Source organism: Phyllobates terribilis, unplaced genomic scaffold, assembly GCF_046119375.1.
Source record: "Phyllobates terribilis strain yellow unplaced genomic scaffold, ASM4611937v1 Scaffold_12__6_contigs__length_324123572, whole genome shotgun sequence".
Taxonomy (NCBI): domain Eukaryota; kingdom Metazoa; phylum Chordata; class Amphibia; order Anura; family Dendrobatidae; genus Phyllobates; species Phyllobates terribilis.
This window is the reverse complement of record NW_027362772.1, coordinates 34,289,814-34,314,459: the sequence shown is the minus strand read 5'-3', so window position 1 is coordinate 34,314,459 and position 24,646 is coordinate 34,289,814. Positions and strand designations below refer to the sequence as shown.

The 24,646-nt window shown below is 50.5% G+C and overlaps 1 protein-coding gene across 1 annotated transcript in view; it reads right to left on the bottom strand.

Annotated features, from left to right (window-relative positions):
- The window catches only part of LOC141172997 (B-cell receptor CD22-like), a 60,949-nt gene that overhangs the window by 15,243 nt on the left and 21,060 nt on the right, over positions 1-24,646 (bottom strand). The window contains exon 7 of the mRNA XM_073657614.1: positions 21,361-21,618. Within this exon, the coding sequence (XP_073513715.1) occupies positions 21,361-21,618 (258 nt within the window). The remainder of the gene's footprint in view (positions 1-21,360; positions 21,619-24,646) is intronic.

Sequence of the window (24,646 nt, the reverse complement as noted above, 5' to 3'; positions counted from 1 at the left end):
GAACTAACGTAATTGAAAATTGTCTTGCAGAGGTAATTCTCATTTTGCAGCAGGTTGCCAAGAACGCCAGTTCAAGCCAGCAGCGTGTTCTCCAAAAAGAGATCCGGGCGCTGATGAAACGGCAACAAGTGGAACTATCTGGTGGTGAGATTGGTAGCATGAGAATGTGTGACCCATTCCCTATTGCAATGCCCCCAAAAAGTGAGATGATGATCTGGTGCCGGGCAGCTATTGGTCTAAGAGGTAGAGACTACCAAGCAATGGTAGAACCCGTCTACTCAGACAGTAGGCCCACCATTTTGACAGCACGGGGGGTGGTCGATGTACGCCAGGGGAGGGTGCCCGTCTGCATCATAAATATCGGGGAGAGAGAAGTATACCTGCCCCGGTATGCCACGCTAGCCAAACTGTTCACCATAAACCAAAATTCTGTAAGGGCCGTGGAACCCTTGCCTCCATCTCAACCAGAGGAAGTTAACGGCTCTAAGAAACAAATGGAGGACTGGTGTCAGCAACTGCATGTGGGTACTGACTCCACTCCCTCACACCAAAAACAGGGAGTCTACCGGGTGGTTCAGGAGTACGAAAGAGTGTTTAGTAAACACCCGCTAGACTTCGGGCGAGTAAAGGGGATATAACATCACATCCCCACAGGAGACAATCCACCCATAAAGGAAAGAGAATGTGTGTAGACTACAGAAAGGTCAACCGTATCACACACAAAGATGCGTACCCGTTACCTAGAATAGAAGAATCTTTAGCTGCATTAAAATCTGCTAACTTCTTCTCCACTTTGGATCTTACTAGCGGGTACTGGCAGGTTCCTGTAGCAGAGGCAGACAAGGAGAAGACTGCATTCACCACCCCGATGGGTCTCAGCGAATTCAACTGTATGCCGTTCGGGCTCTGCAACGCACCAGGAACCTTCCAGCGGTTGATGGAATGCTGTCTGGGACACCGGAATTTCGAGATGGTCCTGTTATACCTGGACGATGTCATCATTTATTCCAAAACCTACGAGGACCATCTGAAACACCTGGCAGAAGTGTTTGACGCCCTGGCAAGCTACGGCCTAAAGGTGAAACCCTCCAAGTGTCACCTCCTGAAACCAAAGGTGCAGTACCTGGGACACGTGGTGAGTGCTGACGGAGTGGCTCCCGACCCCGATAAGATCACCGTGATTAAAGACTGGCCAAGACCCTCCAGCATAAAGGAAGTGCGGCAGTTCCTCGGGTTGGTAGGCTACTACCAAAGATTCATTCCCGGTTTCACCAAAATGGCAGCCCCTATGCAGGACCTCCTGATAGGTCAATCCAGGAAGGCCAAAAACCAAAAGCCGCCCTTCAGGTGGGAGAAGCTGGAAGAGGAGTCCTTCCGCCAGCTGAAGATGGCCCTCACGGGGGATGAAATCCTGGCGTACCCTGACTACAGCCAGCCCTTTATCCTCCACACGGACGCGAGCAACATCGGGCTAGGAGCCGTACTGTCCCAGATCCAGCAGGGGAAAGAATGGGTAATTGCTTACGCCAGCCGAAAACTACGTCCCACAGAGAGAAACCCTGAGAATTATAGCTCATTCAAGCTAGAGTTCCTGGCAGTGGTGTGGACAGTGACCGAACGTTTCAAGCATTACCTTGCCTCTTCCAAGTTCACCGTGTACACGGATAACAACCCGTTGACACGCCTGGACACTGCAAAACTTGGTGCCCTGGAGCAGAGATGGATGGCCCGCCTGTCCAACTATGAATTCACCATCAAATACCGGGCGGGATGCTCAAATGCCAACGCGGATGCCCTGTCCAGAATGCCAAACTTACCGGACGTAGGGGAAGATCCAGAAGAACTGGAAGAAGTCGAACTCTCTGCGTTCCACCGTCATGGGATTACCCTGTATTCCCATCATGTGAGGGACAGGCGCTCTGCTATGTTCAATCCCTTACCCCACTACAGCTGGACAGAGACACAAGACAGTGATCCCGCAGTCCGTCTGGTGAAGGAGATGCTGACACAGGCTGATGCCTGTCTTGACCCAGACGCTCCGGAGGAGACCAAGCAACTGTGGAAGGAGAAAAGTAAGCTGTTTCTCTACAAGGAGAAGCTGTGCCAGAGAATGGTCAACTCTCAAACACATGAGCTGACCTGGCAGGTAGTGATCCCAAGACGAGACGCGGCTATGGTTCTGGAGGCATACCACGACGGAGCAGGGCACTTCAGATGGAAGAAGCTGGAGTTCCTGTTGCGTGAACGGTTCTACTGGGTAGGCATGAGAGGAGCCATCGAGAGATGGTGCAGAGACTGTGGCCCGTGCAACCTAAGAAGAAAGGACTGTGCCAGCCAGAAGACTCCCCTGCAGTCCATCATCACCAGGCAGCCACTGGAACTGGTAGCCCTGGACCATGTGAAACTGGCTCCAAGCAGATCTGGGTACGTCTACGCCCTCACCATCGTAGATCACTAATCCCGGTTCCTGGTGGTGGTCCCTGTCAAAGACTTAATGGCTCAAACAGCAGCCAGAGCCTTCCAGCTGCACTTCTGCCATCCACACGGGTATCCAGAGAAAGTGTTGACGGACCAAGGACCAGCCTTCGAAGCGGAGGTCTTCCAGGAGTTCTGCAACCTGTATGGCTGCAGGAAGATAAGAACAATGCCCTATCACCCTCAGACCAACGGACTATGTGAGAAAATGAACCAGGTGATGATAGACTTGCTAAAAACGTTGCCCCTGGAAGAACGCAGTATGTGGCCTGAAAAACTGCCTGATCTGGTGGACTTATATAATCACATCCCCGTAGGTTCCACCAACTGTACCCCGGCTTACCTAATGAGAGCAAGACCTGGTAAGCTGCCTATTGACCCGGATATGGGAGTCCTGACACCTGAGGACACCTCGCCAGAGGCAGACTGGGATACAGAATGGCAGCAGCAGTACCGGAAAGTACAGGAGAGCGTCGAGCGAAGTGTGTCTCAAGCAAGAGAAAGGCAAGAGAAGGCTTATAACCAGCATGCTCCCACTGTTCCCCTGGTACCTGGAGAGCAGGTCTTGAAGAGAAAGAGGCGGCTCCACAAGTTGAACGACCAGTGGGAGAAGGACCCGTACATAGTACTGCCCTCAAGCCATGAGAACCCAAAAGTCTGTGTCATCAGTAAGGATGGAGGGGAGACCACAGCCATTGTCTCCAGAGACCACCTGAAAAAGTGTCCCGAGCAGCTGCAAAGCCCTGACGAAGATCAAGAGAACCCTCAACCCGCAGAGGAAAGGGAAAAAATGATCAGTACCATACTCGGAGACTTTCCACGGTCCTGGACTCAAATCAACAACGCAGTCGTGGTACCCATCCTCACCTTTCTCCAGCCAGCCCCTCAAGGGCGTACAGAAGAACAGGAAGTGTCGGGAGAGCAGCCAGCGCAGGAGGCAGAAGAATCCATAACAGCAGCCCAGAAGAATCAACCCTCTGCTAGTAGTGAGCCTGCCGTGCCCCTAGTAAGCCAAAGAGTACGCAGAAAGCTGCCAGGCCTACCCACAACACCTCCTACACCCTGTAGTGCAGAACCAGATAGTGGGTTACGTAGGTCCACCAGGAGCACTAGAGGACAGATGCCCGCTCGCTGGAGAGTCTAAACTGTAATGTAAATTTACCTGTAAACTGCAAATGTTGAAAATGGTTTATGTTGTTGTTACCTGGTTACTAATTATGTTTCTCTAGTTACCCTTCAGGTTTATTTGGACAGACAGGTTATGGACGCTGAGTAACCGGAACTACATTGTAGATAGTTGCACCCTGGTGCCTCTTGCGAAGATGGCCGCGGAAGAGAAAACCTGTCTGGCGTGGCCTCCTTGTGGCCCAAAGTAGCTAGCCTCAGCCTTGCAGCCACGCCCAGGGCCAACATTTGGGGTTTGCTTTGGACAGGTCTCCTACTCTGTGCCAAAACTTCACCTTGTTGGGTGACATGGACACCCGGTTACGGACACGCCGTGACCTCTAAAGACTAAAATTTCTTGTATATATGTTGTATTACTGTTTATGCCCTGTATTTGTGTTTTCTTGAAAATGTGTTTAGTCCCGGAGTACTAAATTTCACTAGGGTGGAATGTGGCACCCCAGGGGTCTGGTTGCAACAGTAATAGAAATATTACGTCTGAGAGCAAGTGGGAGGTTTCCTGGTCAGGAGCCCTAAAACATGCAACACCTCCTGCCCAGCCCTGGGAGGGGAGGAATCTGCCCTTATAAACTGGGTCTGGGGCGGGGTTAGTCAGTTCAGTCAGAGTCTAGGAGTCAGGAAAGACACAGGGAAAGCAACAGCAGGAGCTCTGTAGGAGCAGGAGCTGAAGACCAGGGGCTGGAGCTAAGCAGAGCTTGCCCTGGCAGAAGTCGCTAAGAACCGGACACCGGAGTCCGAGGTTTTGGGGACGTATATTCACCCAGCAGCAGAAACCAGCCGGCAGGGGACTCCAGGTCCTCTGGTCATAGAAGCCCGGAGGCTCAGTCATGAGAAAGGGACCAGCACCGCCATCGAGGAGCGGACGCTATCAGGAGGCCCCCAAGTCACCAGCCATACGGGTGAGCACCACACGGTACACTCAGGGACGTGGGCTACTTCCACTCGCTTACAGTAAGGTAGCCAGGAAGAGTGCAGACAGACGGAGAGGCCTACAACTCCACCTGGCCAGGGGAGTTCCTGCTTGCTCACAGACTGACCAGGCCTCTTATGCTAGCCAGTACTCCCGGGAGGGTCTGCCTTAATATCATCAGTAAAGACCCTGAACTGCACTGCAAAGACTCTGAGTCGTTCCTGCTTTCTCACCGCATACAGCACTACTAGTACTGGAACGCCCGTGCTACATCACTCCCATCATCCACATTCCCTGCCCTGAGGCTATACTCTTCCCGTGGGGAGTTATCCCATCTTTTGCTGCGCATACCACACCAGCCTCAGCGGACTGCCTCGCAGCGGCGGTACACCTTGACCGCAATCCACGGGTGGCATAGTCGGACAATTAACCTAAAACCCATAAAAGACTGCCACTGGTTTGACCACCCTGAGCCATGGGACCGGGTCGCCGCCACGGAGACTACAACCCCCAGAGACCCGGCTCCGGGTATCCCACACACGTCCACACTAGGCCCAGGGGGCGCGTCACAAACTCAAGTAGCGAGCACTTGCATTCAACACTAGTTGCCATATCGTCATCTTTTTTTTTTTTTTTTTTTTTACTTTTGAAAAAAAAAACAACCCTAACCCCAACCCTAACATTAGCACAACCCTAACCCCAACCCTAACATTAGCACAACCTTAACCCCAAGCCCAGCCCTAGCGTTTATTTTTTACGCCATTCCTAGTGATTAGACGACCTTATTCTTCGGGTCGGTGCGACTACAGAGATACCAGAATCATATGGGGTTTTTATGACTGACAGCTGTCACACACTAAAAGACACATATTTTGTAAAATCTAGTTTTTGCATCGCCATATTTTGAGAGCTATAATTTTTCTATATTTTGGCCGACAGTGTCATATGATGGCTTGTTTTTTGCAGGATGAGTTGATGTTTTTATTGGTGCCATTTTCAGGCACGTGACATTTTTTTGATCGCTTTCTATTCCAGCTTTTGGGAGGCAGAATAAATAAAAACCAACAATTCAGGAATTGTTTTTTTTTTAAATTTCTTTATTTTACTCTGCGTGTGGTAAAATTGATAAGGTAGCTTTATTCTTCGGGTCAGTATGTTTACAGCGGTACCACATTTATATCATTTTTCTATGTTTTGGCGCTTTTACACAATAAAAGCTATTTTATAGAAAAAATTATCTTTTTGCATCGCTTTATTCTGAGAGTTATAACTTTTTGATTTTTCGGATGATGGAGCAGCATGGCAGCTTGTTTTTTGCGGGACAAGATGATGTTTTCAGCGGTACCATTTTTATTTATATTCATCTTTTTGATCGCGTGTTATTCCATTTTTTGTTTGGCGGTATGATGATAAAGCATTGTTTTTTTGTTTTTTTTTACTGTGTTCACTGAAGGGGTTAATTAGTGGGACAATTTTATAGGTCAGGTCGTTACATACGCGGCGATTCCATATATGTGTACTTTTATTGTTTTTTTTTTTTTAATAATAACATTTATTGATGGGTACATTATATTTTTATTTTTGGTGGATTTTTTTTTATTTATTTTTTTATTTTTTTTCAATTTTTTATAATTTGATTTTTTCACTTTCTTACAGTTTTTTAACTTTTTTACTTTGTCCCACTTTAGGACTTTCACTTTTTTTATTCTGATCGCCTGCATAGCATAGGGATGAAGCACCATCCCTGTGCCATGCAGGCAGTCAGCGCTGCACATTATGAAGATTGTTTGGTCATGCACTGCGCATGACCAAAAAATCTTCCTGCTGTCTGGTGACCCGGATGTTGTCATGACGACATCGGGTCGTCATGGCAACACCCGGGAAGCCGCGGCAGATAGCGCTGGAGGCCGGAAGAGGAGGTGAGTATCCCAATCACCTCCCCTTAGCCACCGCAATGCTGCGATCGACATAGATCGCAGCATTGCGGGGGTTAATGTGCCGGTAGCGGTGCGGGACCGCTCCCTGCACATAGTACCGGGTGTCAGCTGTGACAACCAGCTGACACCCGGCAGCGATCGCGCCCGCACAGCCTGTTGGGGCACGCGATCGCCATGACGTACTAACACGGGTCAGGCTCTTAAGTCCCAGGGCACAGACGCGTATTAGTAAGTCATGGGCTTTAAAGGGGTTAAAAGAGTCTGGTGTAGGCCAGAGAACTAGAACTGTGGTTTTCCTCTTCCACGGTTCAAATCTCTGTATTATCCACTTTTTTGCATAAAAAAATATTTTGAGTGTCTCGCTGACTGTTCAGACACAAATATATCTGTTTAAAAGAGTCTGGTGTAGGCCAGATAACTAGAACTGTGGTTTTCCTCTTCCATGGTTCAAATCTCCTTTTTATTACCCTTTTTCCATTGATAGTGCGAGTGTAAGCTATTTTACTTAATTTACAATGGGCAAGGCTCGTGGCAAGGAACGTGGATCAGTGTGAACAGGTTATTAATTGGATAACAGATAATGCTTCTAGTCACCTGGGCACCACCACCTCTGGTCTGTCTTCCACACGGTCAAGTGTTAGTAGCCGTGAGTCTTGACTGCATACTCCACCTCACCCTGATGCTCCTTCCTTCCACCATGCCGAGTGTCGTCAGACAGCAACTGATCCCACAGTTGGACACTCTGAAGAGCTGTTCACTGGTCCATTTCCATATTTGGGCCCCTCGCCTGCTCCGCTTGAAGTGGTGGAAGAGGAGATCCCATGTAGCGATGGACAAATATTTGAACAGCCACAGCCACAGGAAGGCAACTCTGGCAATTTGTCACAAGAGGTGGATGATGACGAGACACAATTGCCAAGAAGTGAGGAGGAGAATCGTGGTGCGGAAGTGGAAGAGGAGGAGGTGGTGGGTGACCTAGTAACTGCCCCAACATGGCAGGAGGACACGCAGAGCGAGGCCAGCAGAACACAGGTGGAGAAAGGCAGAGTACCCCAACAGGCAGGAAGAAGCAGTGTTGTGGCCGCAGACAGAAGGCGGGTGTAACGGGTCTGGGAGGCGGAACCTCTGAGCTACTATACAAGGGGGCGGTCCTTGTAAGGGAGCGGGTGGCAATCAGGGATGACGGACAGGCAGTCACAGCAGGTGACCGGGACAGTCTCTGAGTGGACGGGCTGGAGGTCACGGAAAGTGACCGGGGCAGTCTCTGGATAAACGGGCAGGGAGTTACGGCAAGTGACCGGGGCAGTCTCTGGATGAACGGGCAGGGAGTTACGGCAAGTGACCGGGGCAGTCTCTGGGTAAAGGGTAGGTACGACCTGTGATGGCAGAGCCTCCGGGTAGGCTAGCAGGCAGATGGTAGATGTGTGCTCCCAGGTGAGCAAGCGAGAGTCTCTGGAATGGTAGGTGGTCACAGCACGTGACGGCGAAGCCTCCAGGTAGGCTAGCAGGCAGGTAACAGGTGGGCGCTCCCAGGTGAGCGGGCAGGAGTCTCTGGAAAGGCAGATGGTCACAGCACGTGACGGCGGAGCCTCCAGGTAGGCTAGCAGGCAGGTAACAGGTGTGCGCTCCCAGGTGAGCGGGCAAGCTGGTCCATTGACAGACTGACAGGAGTTGGAAGGCAGACGGTCGGACCTCAGGCTAGCAGGCAGGTGACTGGATATCAGGCAGGACAAAGGCAGCAAGCTGGCAGGAATCTGGCAGGTAACTGGCAGGTAACTGGCAACGGGACCTGAGGGCTGAAGCACAGGTGAGACACAGGTGCAAACAACATTGCTCGGGCACCTCCATTTTGGAGGAGGTGCCCTTTATATGGGAGGTCCTCCGGCAATTGGCCGGGGACTCCTTGGGACGGTGCGCGCGGTCCCTTTAAGAGAGGGGGAGGGCGCGCGCACGTGCCCTAAGCACACTGCCGGGGAAGGAGCGCGCGCCGGAAGCAGCGGGGAGAGCAGCGCTGGAGGACGCCGTGCCAGGAGCGGGGAGGTGAGAGGGACGGCGTCTCTGCCTAGAACGGGGCAGAGACGTCGATGCTACAGTACCCCCCCCTTTAGGCCCCCTCTTTTTTAGGCCAGAAAGAAATTTTTCAAGGAGAAGCGGGGCGTTGATGTTCTCCCTGGGTTCCCAAGTTCTCTCCTCAGGACCAAACCCCTTCCAATCTACCAGAAAAAAGGTTTTTCCTCTTACCCTCTTGGAGGCCAGAATACTCTCTACCTCAAAGATGTCATCAGCGGAAACCGGAGCAGGAGGGGCACCTGGATTTTTGGAAAAAGAGTTAAAGACAACGGGTTTGAGGAGAGATACGTGGAAGGAGTTGGGGATCCGTAGGGTGGCCGGGAGTTTTAATTTGTAGGCCACAGGGTTAATTTGCCTGAGGACTTCGAAGGGGCCGATGAATCGAGGACCCAACTTGTAGGAGGGTATTTTGAGCCGCACATGTTTGGATGAGAGCCAAACCTTGTCTCCCGGACGGAATTGGGGCGGATCCAGACGTCTCTTATCAGCATATCTCTTCATCCGCTCAGAGGAGAGAAGAAGAGCGGACCTGGTGCTCTCCCAAATAGTAGAAAATTCGCTGACAAGAGACTCCGCAGCAGGGTTGTCCACAGAAACGGAGACAGGAAGTGGAATCCGGGGATGTTGGCCACCAACTATAAAGAACGGGGATTTGGAAGAGGACTCGCTCTCATGGTTGTTATAAGAGAACTCGGCCCACGGTAGAAGATCCACCCAGTTCGAGTGGTGAGCAACCACGAAGTGCCGGAGGTAGCTGGACAAGATCTGATTGATCCGCTCCACTTGACCATTGGACTGAGGGTGGTAAGCAGAGGAGAAATCCAGGGTAATGTCCAGCAGCTTACAAGTGGCTCTCCAGAAACGAGAGGTGAACTGAACCCCACGATCCGACACGATGTGGAGGGGCAGACCATGGAGACGGAAGATGTGGCGGATAAACTCTTTAGCCAACTCGGGTGCAGACGGAAGACCAGGCAGGGGAATGAAGTGGGCCATCTTAGAAAAACGGTCAGCGACAACCCAAATGACGGTACAACCGGCAGAAACTGGAAGGTCGGTGATAAAGTCCATAGCGATGTGTTGCCAAGGAGCAGCAGGTACGGGAAGGGGCAGGAGATGGCCGGCAGGTAGATGTCGGGGAACTTTGTTACGAGCACAGGATGAACAGGCCGCGACGAAGTCTACCACGTCCTTACGTAGGGTAGGCCACCAGTAATGCCGGGCAATAAGTTGAAAGGTCTTTTTTTGGCCAGCATGGCCAGCTAGTTTAGAAGAATGTCCCCAGCGAAGAACCCTCTCCCGATCTGGCACAGCTATGAACGTCTTACCGGGTGGAAGACAAGTTAGATCCAAGGGAGCCACATTCATCACCTTGGAGGAGTCGATGATGTGCGTAGGTTCCTCCTCTTGATCGGAGGACAGGAAAGACCGAGACAAGGCATCAGCTTTGACGTTCTTGTCCGCCGGACGGAAATGAAGAGTGAAGTCGAAGCGGGCAAAAAACAACGACCACCGGGCCTGGCGAGGATTGAGCCTCTGGGCATTTTGGAGATATGCCAGGTTTTTGTGATCCGTGTAGATAATTACCGGGTAGAGAGCCCCTCCAAGCAGATAGCGCCACTCTCCTAGTGCCAATTTGATGGCTAGCAATTCCCGGTCTCCAATGGAGTAGTTGCGCTCCGACGAGGAGAAGATTTTGGAGAAGAAGCCGCACGTTACCATTCTCCCGGTAGAAGACTTCTGGGTGAGCACCGCTCCGGCTCCGGAGGAGGAAGCATCAACCTCCAGGTAGAATTGTTTATTACAGTCCGGACGGTGCAGGACGGGAGCAGAGGCGAAGGCTTTCTTTAGGGAAAGGAAGGCCTCCTCGGCTTCAGGCGACCATATCCTGGGGTTAGCCCCCTTACGGGTAAGTGCAGATATGGGAGCAGTCCGAGACGAGAAGTGTGGGATGAAAAGACGATAATAATTAGCGAAGCCCAGGAATCGCTGTATCGCCTTCAAACCTTCAGGACGAGGCCATTTTAGAACGGAAGAGAGCTTCTCGGGATCCATTTGCAGACCTGTTTGGGAGATGACATAGCCCAAGAACGGAAGGGAGGTCTGATCGAAGAGGCACTTCTCGTATTTGGCGTAAAGGTGGTTCTGCCGAAGCCTAAGCAGGACCTGACGAACATCCCTCCGGTGTGTGGGGAGATCCGGAGAGAAGACCAAGATATCGTCCAGGTATACCACTACGCAGGAATACAGGAGGTCACGGAAGATGTCATTGACTAGTTCCTGAAAGACCGCGGGAGCATTACAGAGACCGAAGGGCATCACAAGGTACTCGTAGTGACCGTCCCGGGTATTGAATGCCGTCTTCCACTCGTCTCCTTGACAGATACGGACCAGATTATACGCTCCTCGAAGATCCAGCTTGGAGAAGATCCTGGCGCCCTTGAGCCGGTCAAACAATTCGGAGATGAGTGGCAGGGGATATTTGTTTTTTACCGTAATGAGATTGAGTCCTCTGTAGTCAATACAGGGACGTAGCGAGCCGTCTTTCTTTTTGACAAAGAAGAATCCGGCTCCAGCCGGGGAGGTAGATTTTCGGATAAATCCCCTAGCCAGATTCTCTTCAATGTACTCAGACATGGCTCGGGTCTCGGCTGCAGATAACGGGTAGATACGCCCACGGGGAGGAGTGGTGCCAGGTACCAGGTCGATCGGGCAATCGTATGGCCTATGGGGCGGCAACGTCTCAGCTTCCTTCTTACCGAAGACGTCCGCATAGGGCCAGTAGGGAGCCGGGAGACCAGGTAAGTTAGCTGGAGTAGGCTGAGGGCGAAGTGGACGGACCGGAACCAGGCAGGTCCTATGGCAGTCAGGACCCCATCGGAGTACTTCACCGGACCGCCAGTTCAATACGGGTTCATGTGTCTGGAGCCAAGGTAGACCTAGCAACAAGGAGTGAGAAAGTCCGGACAGCACATGGAATGAGATCTCCTCAGAGTGCAGCATTCCCACCTGTAGGGTTATAGGTTCGGTGACGAGCAGGATGGTCTCCGAGAGAAGTCTTCCATCCACGGAACAACTGACAATGGCTCCGCCAGGGACTTGGTGGGAATATGGTATCTCTCTACCAGAGACTGGGCGATGAGGTTTCCAGCAGCTCCAGAATCCAGATGGGCGAGTTCGAAGAGACGGTTTTCTCCCCAAGCAATAGAGACCGGTAAGGTCAGAGACGGAGAGGACTTACTTTTGTCTAGGACGACCTCTCCGAGTGGTCCTAGACAATGGCGTTTCCCGGCTTTTCCGGGCAGGAACGGATGAAGTGCTTCTTACTGCCACAATAGAAACAGCTTCCCTCGGCTCGGCGAGATTCTTGGCGAGAACCGACCATCTTGGTCTGGTCGACCTGCATAGGCTCAGGAGAGACGGAGGGAGTGACGGGTTGCTGAAAAGTAGGAGCTAGGCGTGGAAACCTCCTCTCACGGGTGACCTCTTTGGCACGCTCCTGGAACCGCAAGTCAATCCGGGTGGCAAGAGCTATCAGGTCATCGAGGGTGGTAGGAATGTCCCGACCGGCAAGTTCATCTTTAATACGGCCGGACAGACCCTCCCAGAAGACTGAAACCAGAGCGTCATTATCCCAGGCCAGCTCCGAGGCAAGGGTACGGAACCGTATGGCATATTGGCCCACGGTGAGGCTTCCCTGACGGAGGCGTAGCAGTGACGATGCGGATGAGGTCTTCCGTCCGGGTTCGTCGAAGACTTTCCGGAAGGCCGTGAGAAAGGCAGGCAAGTTGGACACCAGGGGGTCTCCTCTCTCCCATAGAGGATTTAGCCAGGCCAGAGCCTCTCCGGTGAGATGGGACATGATGAAGGCAATTTTGGCCCGGTCGGAGTTAAACTGGTGGGACAGGAGTTCAAAGTGCAGGGTGCACTGATTTATGAAGCCCCGAGCCTGAGCGGAGTCGCCTCCGAAGCGAGGAGGTGCAGAAAGCCGGGGTCCGGGGTAGGATACCATAATGTTGGTGGACAGCGGAGTTGTCGGATTGCGAATCATGGCGCTGGCGGAGGTTGCTGGCGGAGCAGTCAGAGTGTCCAGGCGAGAATTGACATTCCGCAGGTGACCCAGGATGGACTCCTGTTGGGACCTCTGGCGGGACAGTTCATGACACAGGTCCGAGAGCGAGGGAGCTTGGGTGCCACCGGGTTCCATGGCCCGAGCAAACTGTAACGGGTCTGGGAGGCGGAACCTCTGAGCTACTATACAAGGGGGCGGTCCTTGTAAGAGAGCGGGTGGCAATCAGGGATGACGGACAGGCAGTCACAGCAGGTGACCGGGACAGTCTCTGAGTGGACGGGCTGGAGGTCACGGAAAGTGACCGGGGCAGTCTCTGGATAAACGGGCAGGGAGTTACGGCAAGTGACCGGGGCAGTCTCTGGATGAACGGGCAGGGAGTTACGGCAAGTGACCGGGGCAGTCTCTGGGTAAAGGGTAGGTACGACCTGTGATGGCAGAGCCTCCGGGTAGGCTAGCAGGCAGATGGTAGATGTGTGCTCCCAGGTGAGCAAGCGAGAGTCTCTGGAATGGTAGGTGGTCACAGCACGTGACGGCGAAGCCTCCAGGTAGGCTAGCAGGCAGGTAACAGGTGGGCGCTCCCAGGTGAGCGGTCAGGAGTCTCTGGAAAGGCAGATGGTCACAGCACGTGACGGCAGAGCCTCCAGGTAGGCTAGCAGGCAGGTAACAGGGGTGCGCTCCCAGGTGAGCGGGCAAGCTGGTCCATAGACAGACTGACAGGAGTTGGAAGGCAGACCGTCGGACCTCAGGCTAGCAGGCAGGTGACTGGATATCAGGCAGGACAAAGGCAGCAAGCTGGCAGGAATCTGGCAGGTAACTGGCAGGTAACTGGCAACGGGACCTGAGGGCTGAAGCACAGGTGAGACACAGGTGCAAACAACATTGCTCGGGCACCTCCATTTTGGATGAGGTGCCCTTTATATGGGAGGTCCTCCGGCAATTGGCCGGGGACTCCTTAGGACGGCGCGCGCGGTCCCTTTAAGAGAGGGGGAGCGCGCGCGCGCCCTAAGCACACTGCCGGGGAAGGAGCGCGCGCCGGAAGCAGCGGGGAGAGCAGCGCTGGAGGACGCCGCGCCAGGAGCGGGGAGGTGAGAGGGACGGCGTCTCTGCCTAGAACGGGGCAGAGACATCGATGCTACAGCGGGCAACCGTTCCCCGTAAAACCAACACGAGGGATGCTGCCAGTACAACCGGTAGGTCTTCCAGAGTCTGGAATTTTTTTAAAGACTCTGCTGATAACCCCAAAAAGGCCATTTGTACAACCTGCCAGGCCAGCTTCAGCAGGGGTGACAAATCTACCAGCCTGACCACCACCAGCATAATCAGGCACATGTCAGCAAAGCACCCGACTTTGTGGGGCGAACCCCAGGGTCCACGACCAGTGTCAGCGGGTGTCACCACTGCGTCTTCCACTGTTGTGCGTGTAAGAGAGCCCCCTGTTGTGTGTGCAAGGCAATCCCCTGTCCATACTGCATGCAAAGATGCCCCCTCCTCTCAGTCTTCACTTGTTATGGCAGTTTCTCAAGAAACAGCAACAACGTCCACGTTCACGTCCCACCGCAGCGTTCAATTGTCCATATCCCGGACCTTTGAACAAAAGCGCAAATTCGCAGCCAACGCCCCACAGGCCACAGTCCTAAATTCGCACATTTCACGACTGCTTGCATTGGAAATGCTGCCTTTTAGGCTGGTGGAGACAGAAACCTTATGGCGGTGGCCGTCCCTCGGGACTCGGTCCCCATCCGATACTATTTTGCCCGGTGTGCCATCCCCGCACTTCACAAGCAAGTGTCCCAAAACATCTGTCATGCCCTCAACAACGCAGTTACTGGGAGAGTCCACCTGACAACGGACACGTGGACAAGTGCTTGTGGCCAGGGACGGTACATCTCCCGGATGGCACACTGGGTAAACATAGTGGAAGCCGGGACCCAGTCGGACCTTGGGATGGAACACATCATCCCCACACCGAGGATTGCGGGCCCTATGTCAGTCAGAGTTGCCCCCACAGTGTACAGCTCCTGTGCATCATCATCCTCCTCATGTTCAGCCTCCATCTCAGATATCACCACAGCAGTACTGCCTCAGCCAAGTGGCAACAGGCTGTGCTGAAACTCATAAGCTTTGGTGATAAACCTCACACTGCTTGTGAGCTGTGGACAGCTTTGAAAGAGCAGGCAGATCTGTGGCTGAGACCGCTGAACCTACATCCAGGCATAGTCGTGTGTGACAATGGCCTTAACCTGGTGGCGGCTCTGAGGCGAGGCGAGATCACACACGTACCATGCCTGACTCATGTGCTTAACCTCGTGGTTCAGCGGTTTCTTAAATAGTACCCCGAGTTGCCAGATCTGCCCGTCAAAGTACGGCTTCCGCCGCCCTTGCTGTGCTGCAGCAGCGTTTGCAGCTTTCGGCACACCGACTGGTATGTGATGTCCCCACACATTGGAACTCTATCCTCCACATGTTGCAAAGGATTTGTGAGCAGAAGAGAGCAGTTGTGGAGTACCAGCTGCAACAAGGCCGTCGATATTCAGGTCAGACTCCACACATAAGACCTCAGGAGTGGACCTGGATGTCTGACATATGTACCAACCTGACAAACTTTGAGGAGTCCACCAAGATGGTGAGTGGCGATGACGCCATCATTAGCGTCAGCATCCCACTTGTCTGTCTTTTGCAACACTCTCTGCAGAGAATTAAAGAGGAGGCATTGCAGCCAGAGTATGATGAGATGGACCAAGAAGCCATAGCGGGCGATTACACACAGCTCAGCCTCATCTCATCCCAACGTGTATTGGGGGACAATGAGGGAGAGGAGGAGGAGGATCAGGAGCTGGTATCATGCGCTGTAGACGGTAGTACCTGTACAACTGTCATGCCGTCGGTTCAGCGTGGGTGGCCTGAGGACAGGGGGGAGGAGGAGGAGGAGAGCATGGTCAGTCATCATCTTGGTGAGGACACGGAAGTCTTGCCCGTTACCAGTCTGGCACGCATGGCTGACTTTATGTTACGCTGCCTTAACCGTGACCCTCGCGTTGTCAAAATGTTGGGTGACAGTCATTACTGGTTGGTGACACTTTTAGACCCCCGCTACAAAGAGAACTTTCATTCTCTTATTCCTGAGGTGGAGAGGTCTACAAAAATGTGGCAGTACCAGAAGGCCCTTGCTGCAGAACTGTTAAAAAAATTCCCATCTGAACACGCTAGCGGCAGAGGTCACAGTTCGTTGACCAACCAAGGCGTACAGGTGAGAGAGACGCAACTCCAATCCAGCAGAGCCAGGGGAACACTGTCAACGTTCTGGGAGAGTTTTCTGAGACTCGCCCAGCTTACAGGCCCTGAGGCGCGGGGTACTCTCACAAGGAGTGGAAAGTTTCAAAAAATGGTGAGGGAGTACCTTGCCGACCATACCAGCGTCCTCAGTGATTCCTCTGTGCCTTTTAATTATTGGGTATCCAAGCTGGACACTTGGAATGACCTCGCTCTGTATGCCTTGGAGGTCCTGGCCTGCCCTGCAGCTAGCGTGTTATCGGAGCGTTTTTAGTGCCGCTGGGGGAATTATAACTGATAAGCGTACTCGCCTGTCAACTGACAATGCTGACAAGCTGACGCTTATCAAAATGAACAAGGACTGGATTAGGGCAGACTTCTCATCACCACCAAATGACAGCAGAGTAACGTAAAGTCAAATCCACTGTGTTATTTCGGGAGGTGTATTCCCATGCACCACTTCACACCCACACATGGGTATACGTTTCCTCATTTCGACTGTTTTTTGCTCTTCTCCTTATCCTCAGCCTCCACCACTATACCACCAGGGTGACCGTGATCCTTGCTGCCAGCATTGCAAGTTCCTCCGTCCTAATTTTTGGCAGCATTTGCTTGGAAGGCATAGGCAATGACTATGGGAGACCCACTCCCCAATAATTGGAATAATGTTTTTAATATGCTGTACTGCATGTCTCTTGTAAGCGGCTTTGCAAGTTCCTCCGTCCTAATTTTTGGCAGATTTTGCTTGGAAGGAATAGACAAAGACTATGGAAGACCCACCCCCAATAATGGGAATAATGTTTTAATATGCTGTACTGCATGGCTCTTGTAAGGGGCATTGCAAGTTCCTCCGTTCTAATTTTTGGCAGCTTTTGCTTGGAAGGCGTAGGCAAAGACTTTGGGACACTCACTCCCCAATAATGGGAATAATGTTTTTAATATGCTGTACTGCATGGCTCTTGTAAGGGGAATTAAAATTGTCTTGTTAAGCTACTGTGACCTCCACGTCTCTTCCAAGGGGCATTAAAACTGTCTTGTTAAGCTACTGTGACCTCCACGTCTCGTCCAAGGGGCATTAAAACCATCTTGTTAATCCATTCTGACCTCCACGTCTCTTCCAAGGGGCATTAAAACCATCTTGTTAAGCTACTGTGACCTACACGTCTCTTCCAAGGGGCGTTAAAACCGTCTTGTTAAACCACTCTCACCTCCACGTCTCTTCCAAGGGGCATTAAAACCGTCTTGTTGAACCATTCTGACCTCCACGTCTCTTCCAAGGGGCATTAAAACTGTCTTGTTAAGTTACTGTGACCTCCACATCTCTTCCAAGGGGCATTGAAACTGTCTTGTTAAACCACTCTGACCTCCACGTCTCTTCCAAGGGGCATTAAAACCGTCTTGTTAAACCACTCTGAACTCCACGTCTCTTCCAAGGTGCAATAAAACCGTCTTGTTAAGCTACTGTGACCTCCACGTCTCTTCCAAGGGGCATTAAAACCGTCTTGTTAAATCACTCTGACCTCCACGTCTCTTCCCAAGGGCATTAAAACCGTCTCGTTAAACCACTCTGACCTCCACGTCTCTTCCAAGGGGCATTAAAACCGTCTTGTTAAGCTACTGTGACCTCCACGTCTCTTCCAATGGGCGTTAAAACCGTCTTGTTAAACAACTCTCACCTCCACGTCTCTTCCAAGGGGCATTAAAACCGTCTTGTTGAACCATTCTGACCTCCACGTCTCTTCCAAGGGGCATTAAAACCATCTTGTTAAGCTACTGTGACCTCCACGTCTCTTCCAAGGGGCATTAAAACTGTCTTGTTAAACCACTCTGACCTCCACGTCTCTTCCAAGGGGCATTAAAACTGTCTTGTTAAACCACTCTGAACTCCACGTCTCTTCCAAGGTGCATTGAAACCGTCTTGTTAAGCTACTGTGACCTCAACGTCTCTTCCAAGGGGCATTAAAACCGTATTGTTAAACCACTCTGACCTCCACGTCTCTTCTCAAGGGCATTAAAACCGTCTCGTTAAACCACTCTGACCTCCACGTCTCTTCCAAGGGGCATTAAAACCGTCTTGTTAAGCTACTGTGACCTCCACGTCTCTTCCAAGGGCCATTAAAACTGTCTTGTTAAGCTACTGTGACCTCCACGTCTCTGCCAAGGGGCATTAAAACCATCTTGTTAAACCACTCTGACCTCCACGTCTCGTCCAAGGGGCATTAAAACCGTCTTGTTAAGCTCCTGTGACCTCCATGTCTCTTCCAAGGGGCATTAAAACCGTCTTGTTAAACCACTCTGACCTCCACGTCTCTTCCACGGGGCATTAAAACCATCTTGTCAAACCACTCTGACCTCCACGTCTCTTCCAAGGGGCATTAAAACTGTATTGTTAAACCACTCTGAACTCCACGTCTCTTCCAAGGGTCATTAAAACCATCTTGTTAAGCTACTGTGACCTCCTCGTCTCTTCCAAGGGGCATTAAAACCATCTTGTTATAGCACTCTGACCTCCACGTCTCTTCCAAGGGGCATTAAAACCGTCTTATTAAACCACTCTGACCTCCACTTCTCTTCCAAAGGGCATTAAAACCGTCTTGTTAAACGACTCTGACCTCCACGTCTCTTCCAAGGGGCATTAAAACCATCTTGTTAAACCACTCTGACCTCCACGTCTCTTCCAAAGGGCATTAAAACTGTCTTGTTAAACCACTCTGACCTCCACGTCTCTTCCAAGGGGCATTAAAATCGTCTTGTTAATCTACTGTGACCTCCACGTCTCTTCCAAGGGGCATTAAATCCGTCTTGTTAAACCACTCTGAACGCCACGTCTCTTCCAAGGGGCATTGCATTTCCTCCTAATTTTAGTCAGCTTTTGCTTCTCAATGCATAGGCGAACACTAAGAGAGACCCACTCCCCAATAATGGGTAGAAGGTTCTTAGTATGCTGTAATCCACGTCTGTTTCAAGGGGCATTGCAGTTCCTAATAATTTTTGGAAAGCCTTCCATTCACTGCTTAGGCCAACAGTGTACAGGAAACCCAGTTGCTATAAATGGAAAAAACGGTTTAGTTAAGGCCCTTTGACCTCCATGTCACTTCCAAGGGGCATTGGAGTGCCTCAAAATTTTTGGTAGGCATTGCACTCACTGCATGCCCTATAACTGTGTAGCCGAACCGCTCCTTTTGGTATAGAAACATATCCTACAAGACATCTGTGGTTGACTGGCCTGATATTGATGTGAATGGTCCCTGTTCCTCCTGCTCTTTCTCCTTTGCCACCACCTCATCCATCATTCATCACCTGAAGCTTTGTTTTAACGGTAGTCATAGAACTGGGATAGTAGCAGGAAAACATCCCGCAATCCTCGGAGGAGGTAGGATATGCGCCAAAACGCTGACCACCTCAGGCCTAGCTGCTACTACATACATGCGCTTGCATTCCAAGGAACAGAAAGCTAAGGAGATGGATGGCCTCATGATCATGAATAATTTACTCATTGTGTAGGAGGCCGACCACTGCTGCTGTCTACCTTCTGAACTTTGTGTTGAAGCCTGATTGACCCAGGACCCGCAATCCTCTAAGTCTGGAAGACGTGTTGCATCCCAGTGTCCAACTGTGTCCTGGCTTCCACAATATTAACCCAGTGTGAAGGCGTCAGTGAGATGGACCATCCCTGGCCACATTCACTTGTCCACGTGTTTGTGGTTAGGCTGTCCTTCCCACTAAATGCACTGGGGAGGGCACAGGTAATGTTTTGGCATGCGCGCTTGTGTATAAGGCGCACTGGGACAAATAGGGGCGGCTGGGGACCGTATATGGACACCCGGACGCCCCCAGGCAGCTGGGGACATTGTGTGGGCACCCGGCTGCGGGTCGGCTTTTGACCGAGTATCGATACCAGGCTGCCGACGCAGCCATGACGTGGTGGCCAGATTCCGCCTCTACATGCCTAAAAGGCCCAATTTCAAGTGCAAGCAAGCAAGCAGTATGGTATTACAGCCTGGGGTGGGTGGGTGGCAGGCTGCATACTTGCGCTTGCATTGCAAGGAATGGGGGAGGTACATTTGAACACTGCCCTGGGACAAGGACTTGCACGGGGATAGTTGCAAGTCTGCATCTTCTGATGCGGCAAGGATCACTTCTGATGGGCACACTTTTAGGCAGTGACCTGGGTGTCAGAGATGCTTCCAGAGGTCTTCCCCATGCTGTTCCCATGTTTTTTCAGCACTGTATGCATCTGTCACACAGCACATGGCCAGATAAGGTTGGAAAATGCTAAAATGACATTTCCCGGTGAATGCATTTGTAACGCTTGAAAGCAATACAAAAGTGCAAAAACGCATAAAAAATGCTACTTGTGAACAAGATTTGGAGGAGTATTTTTGTTTTTGGTTATTTATTTTACCTTATACACAAGTCTTTACCCTGGAAAGGATGTTCCTTAACATATTTCACAGGAAAACAGTTTCAGTTTCATTTTTGAACGTTTTATTGTGAGCCCGTAAAAGTGGCTTAATACCTTAGACCACGTTGTTGACAGCAGTGACCTGGGGGTCAGAAATGCTTCCTGGGGTGATCCCCATGCTGTCTCCATGTCATTTGAGCACTGTCACTATCGTTTTGGGCACTTTTTAGGCTTTCTACAGACTGCCAGGGGTGCTGCCGCAAAAATGCTCAGGTTTCCCATAGACTAACATTGGGCTCATTGCTCGGGTCGATCACCCGAGTATCACAATGAGCTCAGCCCGAGCTTTGAGCACCCGAGCATTTTAGTGCTCACTCAACACTAATAAAGACCTACCACATTTCTTGTAGAGAGAAAAAAAAACAGCCTCTATTTCCTAACACCCGCTTTCACTTCCTGTAGAGAGACAAAGACCTGCCCACGCATCCAGTAGAGTGGTAAAGACCCACCCACATTTCCTGTAGAGAGACAAAGACCAACCCTCACTTCCTTTGGAGACAAAAACACACCCAACTTCCTGTAGCATGATAAAGACCCACCCCGCCTCCTGTGATCCATCTAAGTTTCCCTGCTGCTGGACAAAAAGTGAAACAAAAACAGCTAGTGGACAAAAAGCTAAACAGCGTAGAAAAGAGAAGCTATGGAGTGATTTTTTCAGGTTTATGAGACTATCATTTTAAATAATACTCATAATTTGTTAATCCTTTTTTTTCAATCATAGGTACTAGAAATAGAAATATCAAACAGATCGATGGTGGGCCCTAACCCCCGATGATCACTAAAAAAGTCAAAAACATACCACTGGCAACATATAACTCGGAAACATACAACTGGCCAGACAGCTCGAACCAAAACTTTAAGACTTTCTTCATAATTAGATGTGTATTAGCTGAACAATATAATAATAATAATAATAATAATAATAATAATAATAATAATAATAATAATAATAAAATATTAATGTTTTTTAACTTACAAAGAACCTCCACAGAAACCTCATCGGAAGTAGATGTCCCTATTTCATTTGTAGCTTTGCACGTATATGTTCCAGCATCGGTTTCCTTAATTATCTTTCTTTTGGAAAATGAGGCAACAAATTTATTATTTTGCTGCCATGCAGTATTTGTTACTTCTGGATTGCTACTGTTGACAATGCATTCAAAAATGACCTCTGTTCCTTCACGGAATTGTTTCATATCTGGTTTTACGACAACTTTCACATTTCTTGGTGCATCTGCAAAAATATTTTTTAAAGTTATTACTTTTTGTATTTTTTTAATTATTAGAGAGACTTTTAAGAAAGAAAAAAATTGTGCTAAATAAGAGTGAGTTTTATAGTCTAGAGCCAGATTCCTTTAACGGAGGAGAACACTTAGCTGTGTGTGTTGATTCTGCTGATTTGTATGTGTTGATGCAGCTGAGCTGTATTTGTTTATGTGGCTAAACTGTGTGTGTTGATGTAGCTGAGCTGTGTGTGCTGATGTAGCTGAGCTGTGTGTTTTGATGTAGCTGAGCTGTGTGTGTTGGTTTTGCTGAGCTGTGTGTGTTGGTTTTGCTGAGCTGTGTGTGTTGGTTTTGCTGAGCTATGAGTTGTTGTAGCTGAGTGGTGTGTCTTGGAGCTAAACTGTGTGTGTTAATGTAGCTGATCTGTGTGAATTGTAGCTTTGTGAGTTTTGTTGCAGCTAAGATGTGTATTGATGTATCTGAGCTGTGTGCATTAATGCAACTAAGCTGTGTGTTATTGTAGATTCGTGTGTATTGATGTAGCTGAGCATTGTGCTAATGTAGCTGAGCTGGGTGTAGGTTGACATATCTGAGTTGTGTGTATTGATGTAGCTGAACTGTGTTTGTTAATGTAGCTGAGCTGTGTGTTGATTTATTTGTGTGTGTGGATTGAGTCAACTGAGCTGTGTGTTGATGTAGCTGAGCTGTGTGTTGATTTAGTTGTGTGTGTGGGTTGATGCAACTGAGCTGTGTGTTTGTGTAGCTGAGCTGTGTGTTAATGTAGATGACCTGTGCATTGATGTAGCTGAGCTGTGTGTGTTTATACTGCTGAGCTGTTGGTGGGTTGATGTAGTTGAGTTGTGTGTTGATGTAGCTGAGCTGTGTGTTGATGTAGCTTTGCTGTGTGTGTGTTAATGTAGCTGAGCTGTGTGTGTTGATGCCACTGAGCTGTTTGTGGGTTGATGTAGTTGAGTTGTGTGAATTGATGTAGCTTTGCAGTTATTTTCTAAAACACTTTTGGATGAAAAGGGGAATATATTAATTGTTGTTAGGTTTTACTGTGGAACATTTATTTATCATCTAAAGTTGCTGCGAACTAGTCTTTAAATAGTAATCGATAGAGCTACTTCTGCTGGTATCTACATGGTAGGGAATTATACTACAATAAAAAATAAAAATATAAAGCACAAAAACTAACTTTTAGGGTTGGGATTTACTATAAGTTTAGGTTTATTCTTCATTGTTACGCTCACGCCTGGACTGACTGGCGTGAGCGTGGTTAGTGATCCCACTGGACCATGAACCGAGGAGTGCTTGGAGGGGCGTGACTAAGTATCAACTCGGTCCGACCAAGGTCGCACGGCGGCTCAGTCGACTCCGTGAACCAGGGAGGAACCAAGCAGAGGGACCAGGTGCTACTCCAGGTCAGACCCCGGTCACAGCTGTTGACCCACACCGGGGAATACAGGAACGGGCAGACACAGAAGGTATGCAGACAGGTGGGTCCTGGCAGGCACGGCTGGTATACAGACAGGCGGGTACTGGCAGACATGGCTGATGTGAAGACAGGCGGATGCTGGCAGGCATGGCTGGTATGCAGACTGGCAGATACTGGCAGGTAGGAACGGAGGCTGGTTAGGACCAGTACAGACTGAGATACAGGAACAGAGCCGCGGGTGCGGTGGACTAGCAGAGCAGAACCACAGGTGCGGAGGACAAGTGGAGCAGAGCAGAGTGAAACCGCAGGTGCGGTGGACAAGCAGGGCAGAGCGAAACCGCAGGTGCGATGGACAAGCAGAGTAGAGCAAAACCGCAGGTGCAGTGGACAAGCAGAGCAGAGCGAAACCGCCCGTGCGGTGGACAAGCAGAGCAGAGCAAAACCGCAGGTGCGGTGGACAAGCAGAGCAGAACGAAACCGCAGGTGTGGTGGACAAGCAGAGCAGAGCGAAAGCGCAGGTGCGGTGGACAAGCAGAGCAGAGCGAAACCGCAGGTGCGGTGAACAAGCAGAGCAGAGCGAAACCACAGGTGCGATGAACAAGCAGAGCACAGCGAAACCGCAGATGTGGTGGACAAGCAGAGCAGAGCGGAACCAAGCAGAAGGTGCAGGCAGACAGGACAGGGCTCTGTTCACATGTAACAGACTGGAAAATACAGGAAGATAGTTAGAACACAGGAGGTAGATACGGAGGCAGGGAAATGGGGCAAACAAAAGCAGATACACACAAGGTATGTACAATGAAGTAGCGAGTGGACACAAAACTCACAAACAGAAGTACAGAGGCAACGAGTTGGAGTTAGGTGCAGGTTCAGACACTGCAAGAAAATGGCATGGTCGGACATAGAGACAAATAGGTAACGGGCTAGTACACAGTTCAGACAGGAACTGAACCCGGAACAAGATACAGGAACGAGCCTGGGAACTCAGCCCCCAGGGTGGCGGAAACAGACTAGAAGTCACAGATACAGATAACAGACCTGGGTATACAGCCCCCAGGGTGGCGGAACAGACTAGAAGTCACAGATACAGATAACGGGCCTGGGTATACAGCCCCCAGGGTGGCGGAACAGACTAGAAGTCACAGATACAGGTAACAGGCCTGGGAACTGAGCCAACAGGGTGGCGGAAACAGACAAGATGCAGGACAGGACCTGGCAACTCAGTTGCACAGAACACACTGAAAGAAAGTGTTGCTCATGCACCTCCTACTGGGTGGAGGGGGTTTAAGTATCCAGTGGCTCACAGCAATAGGCTGGGGACACATTCGGAGTGCGCACACAGTAACTAAAAGAATCAGGCAGTAACCGCACCGCCGCCCTAAGCAATCAGACAAGAGTCATGCACACAGCAGGTACTGGAGCAAAGTGTGCAGCCTGGACTGATAGGTAAGATGGCAGTCTTGCATGGTGGGAGGTGGTAAGCTATGCCAGCACGCCGCCAGGGATGTTACATTCATTATGCATTTTGGTTAAACACTATTTCAAAATGCTTTACAAATAAGTCTTTCTGTCTACCTGACAAGTGACCAAAGTTGACCCG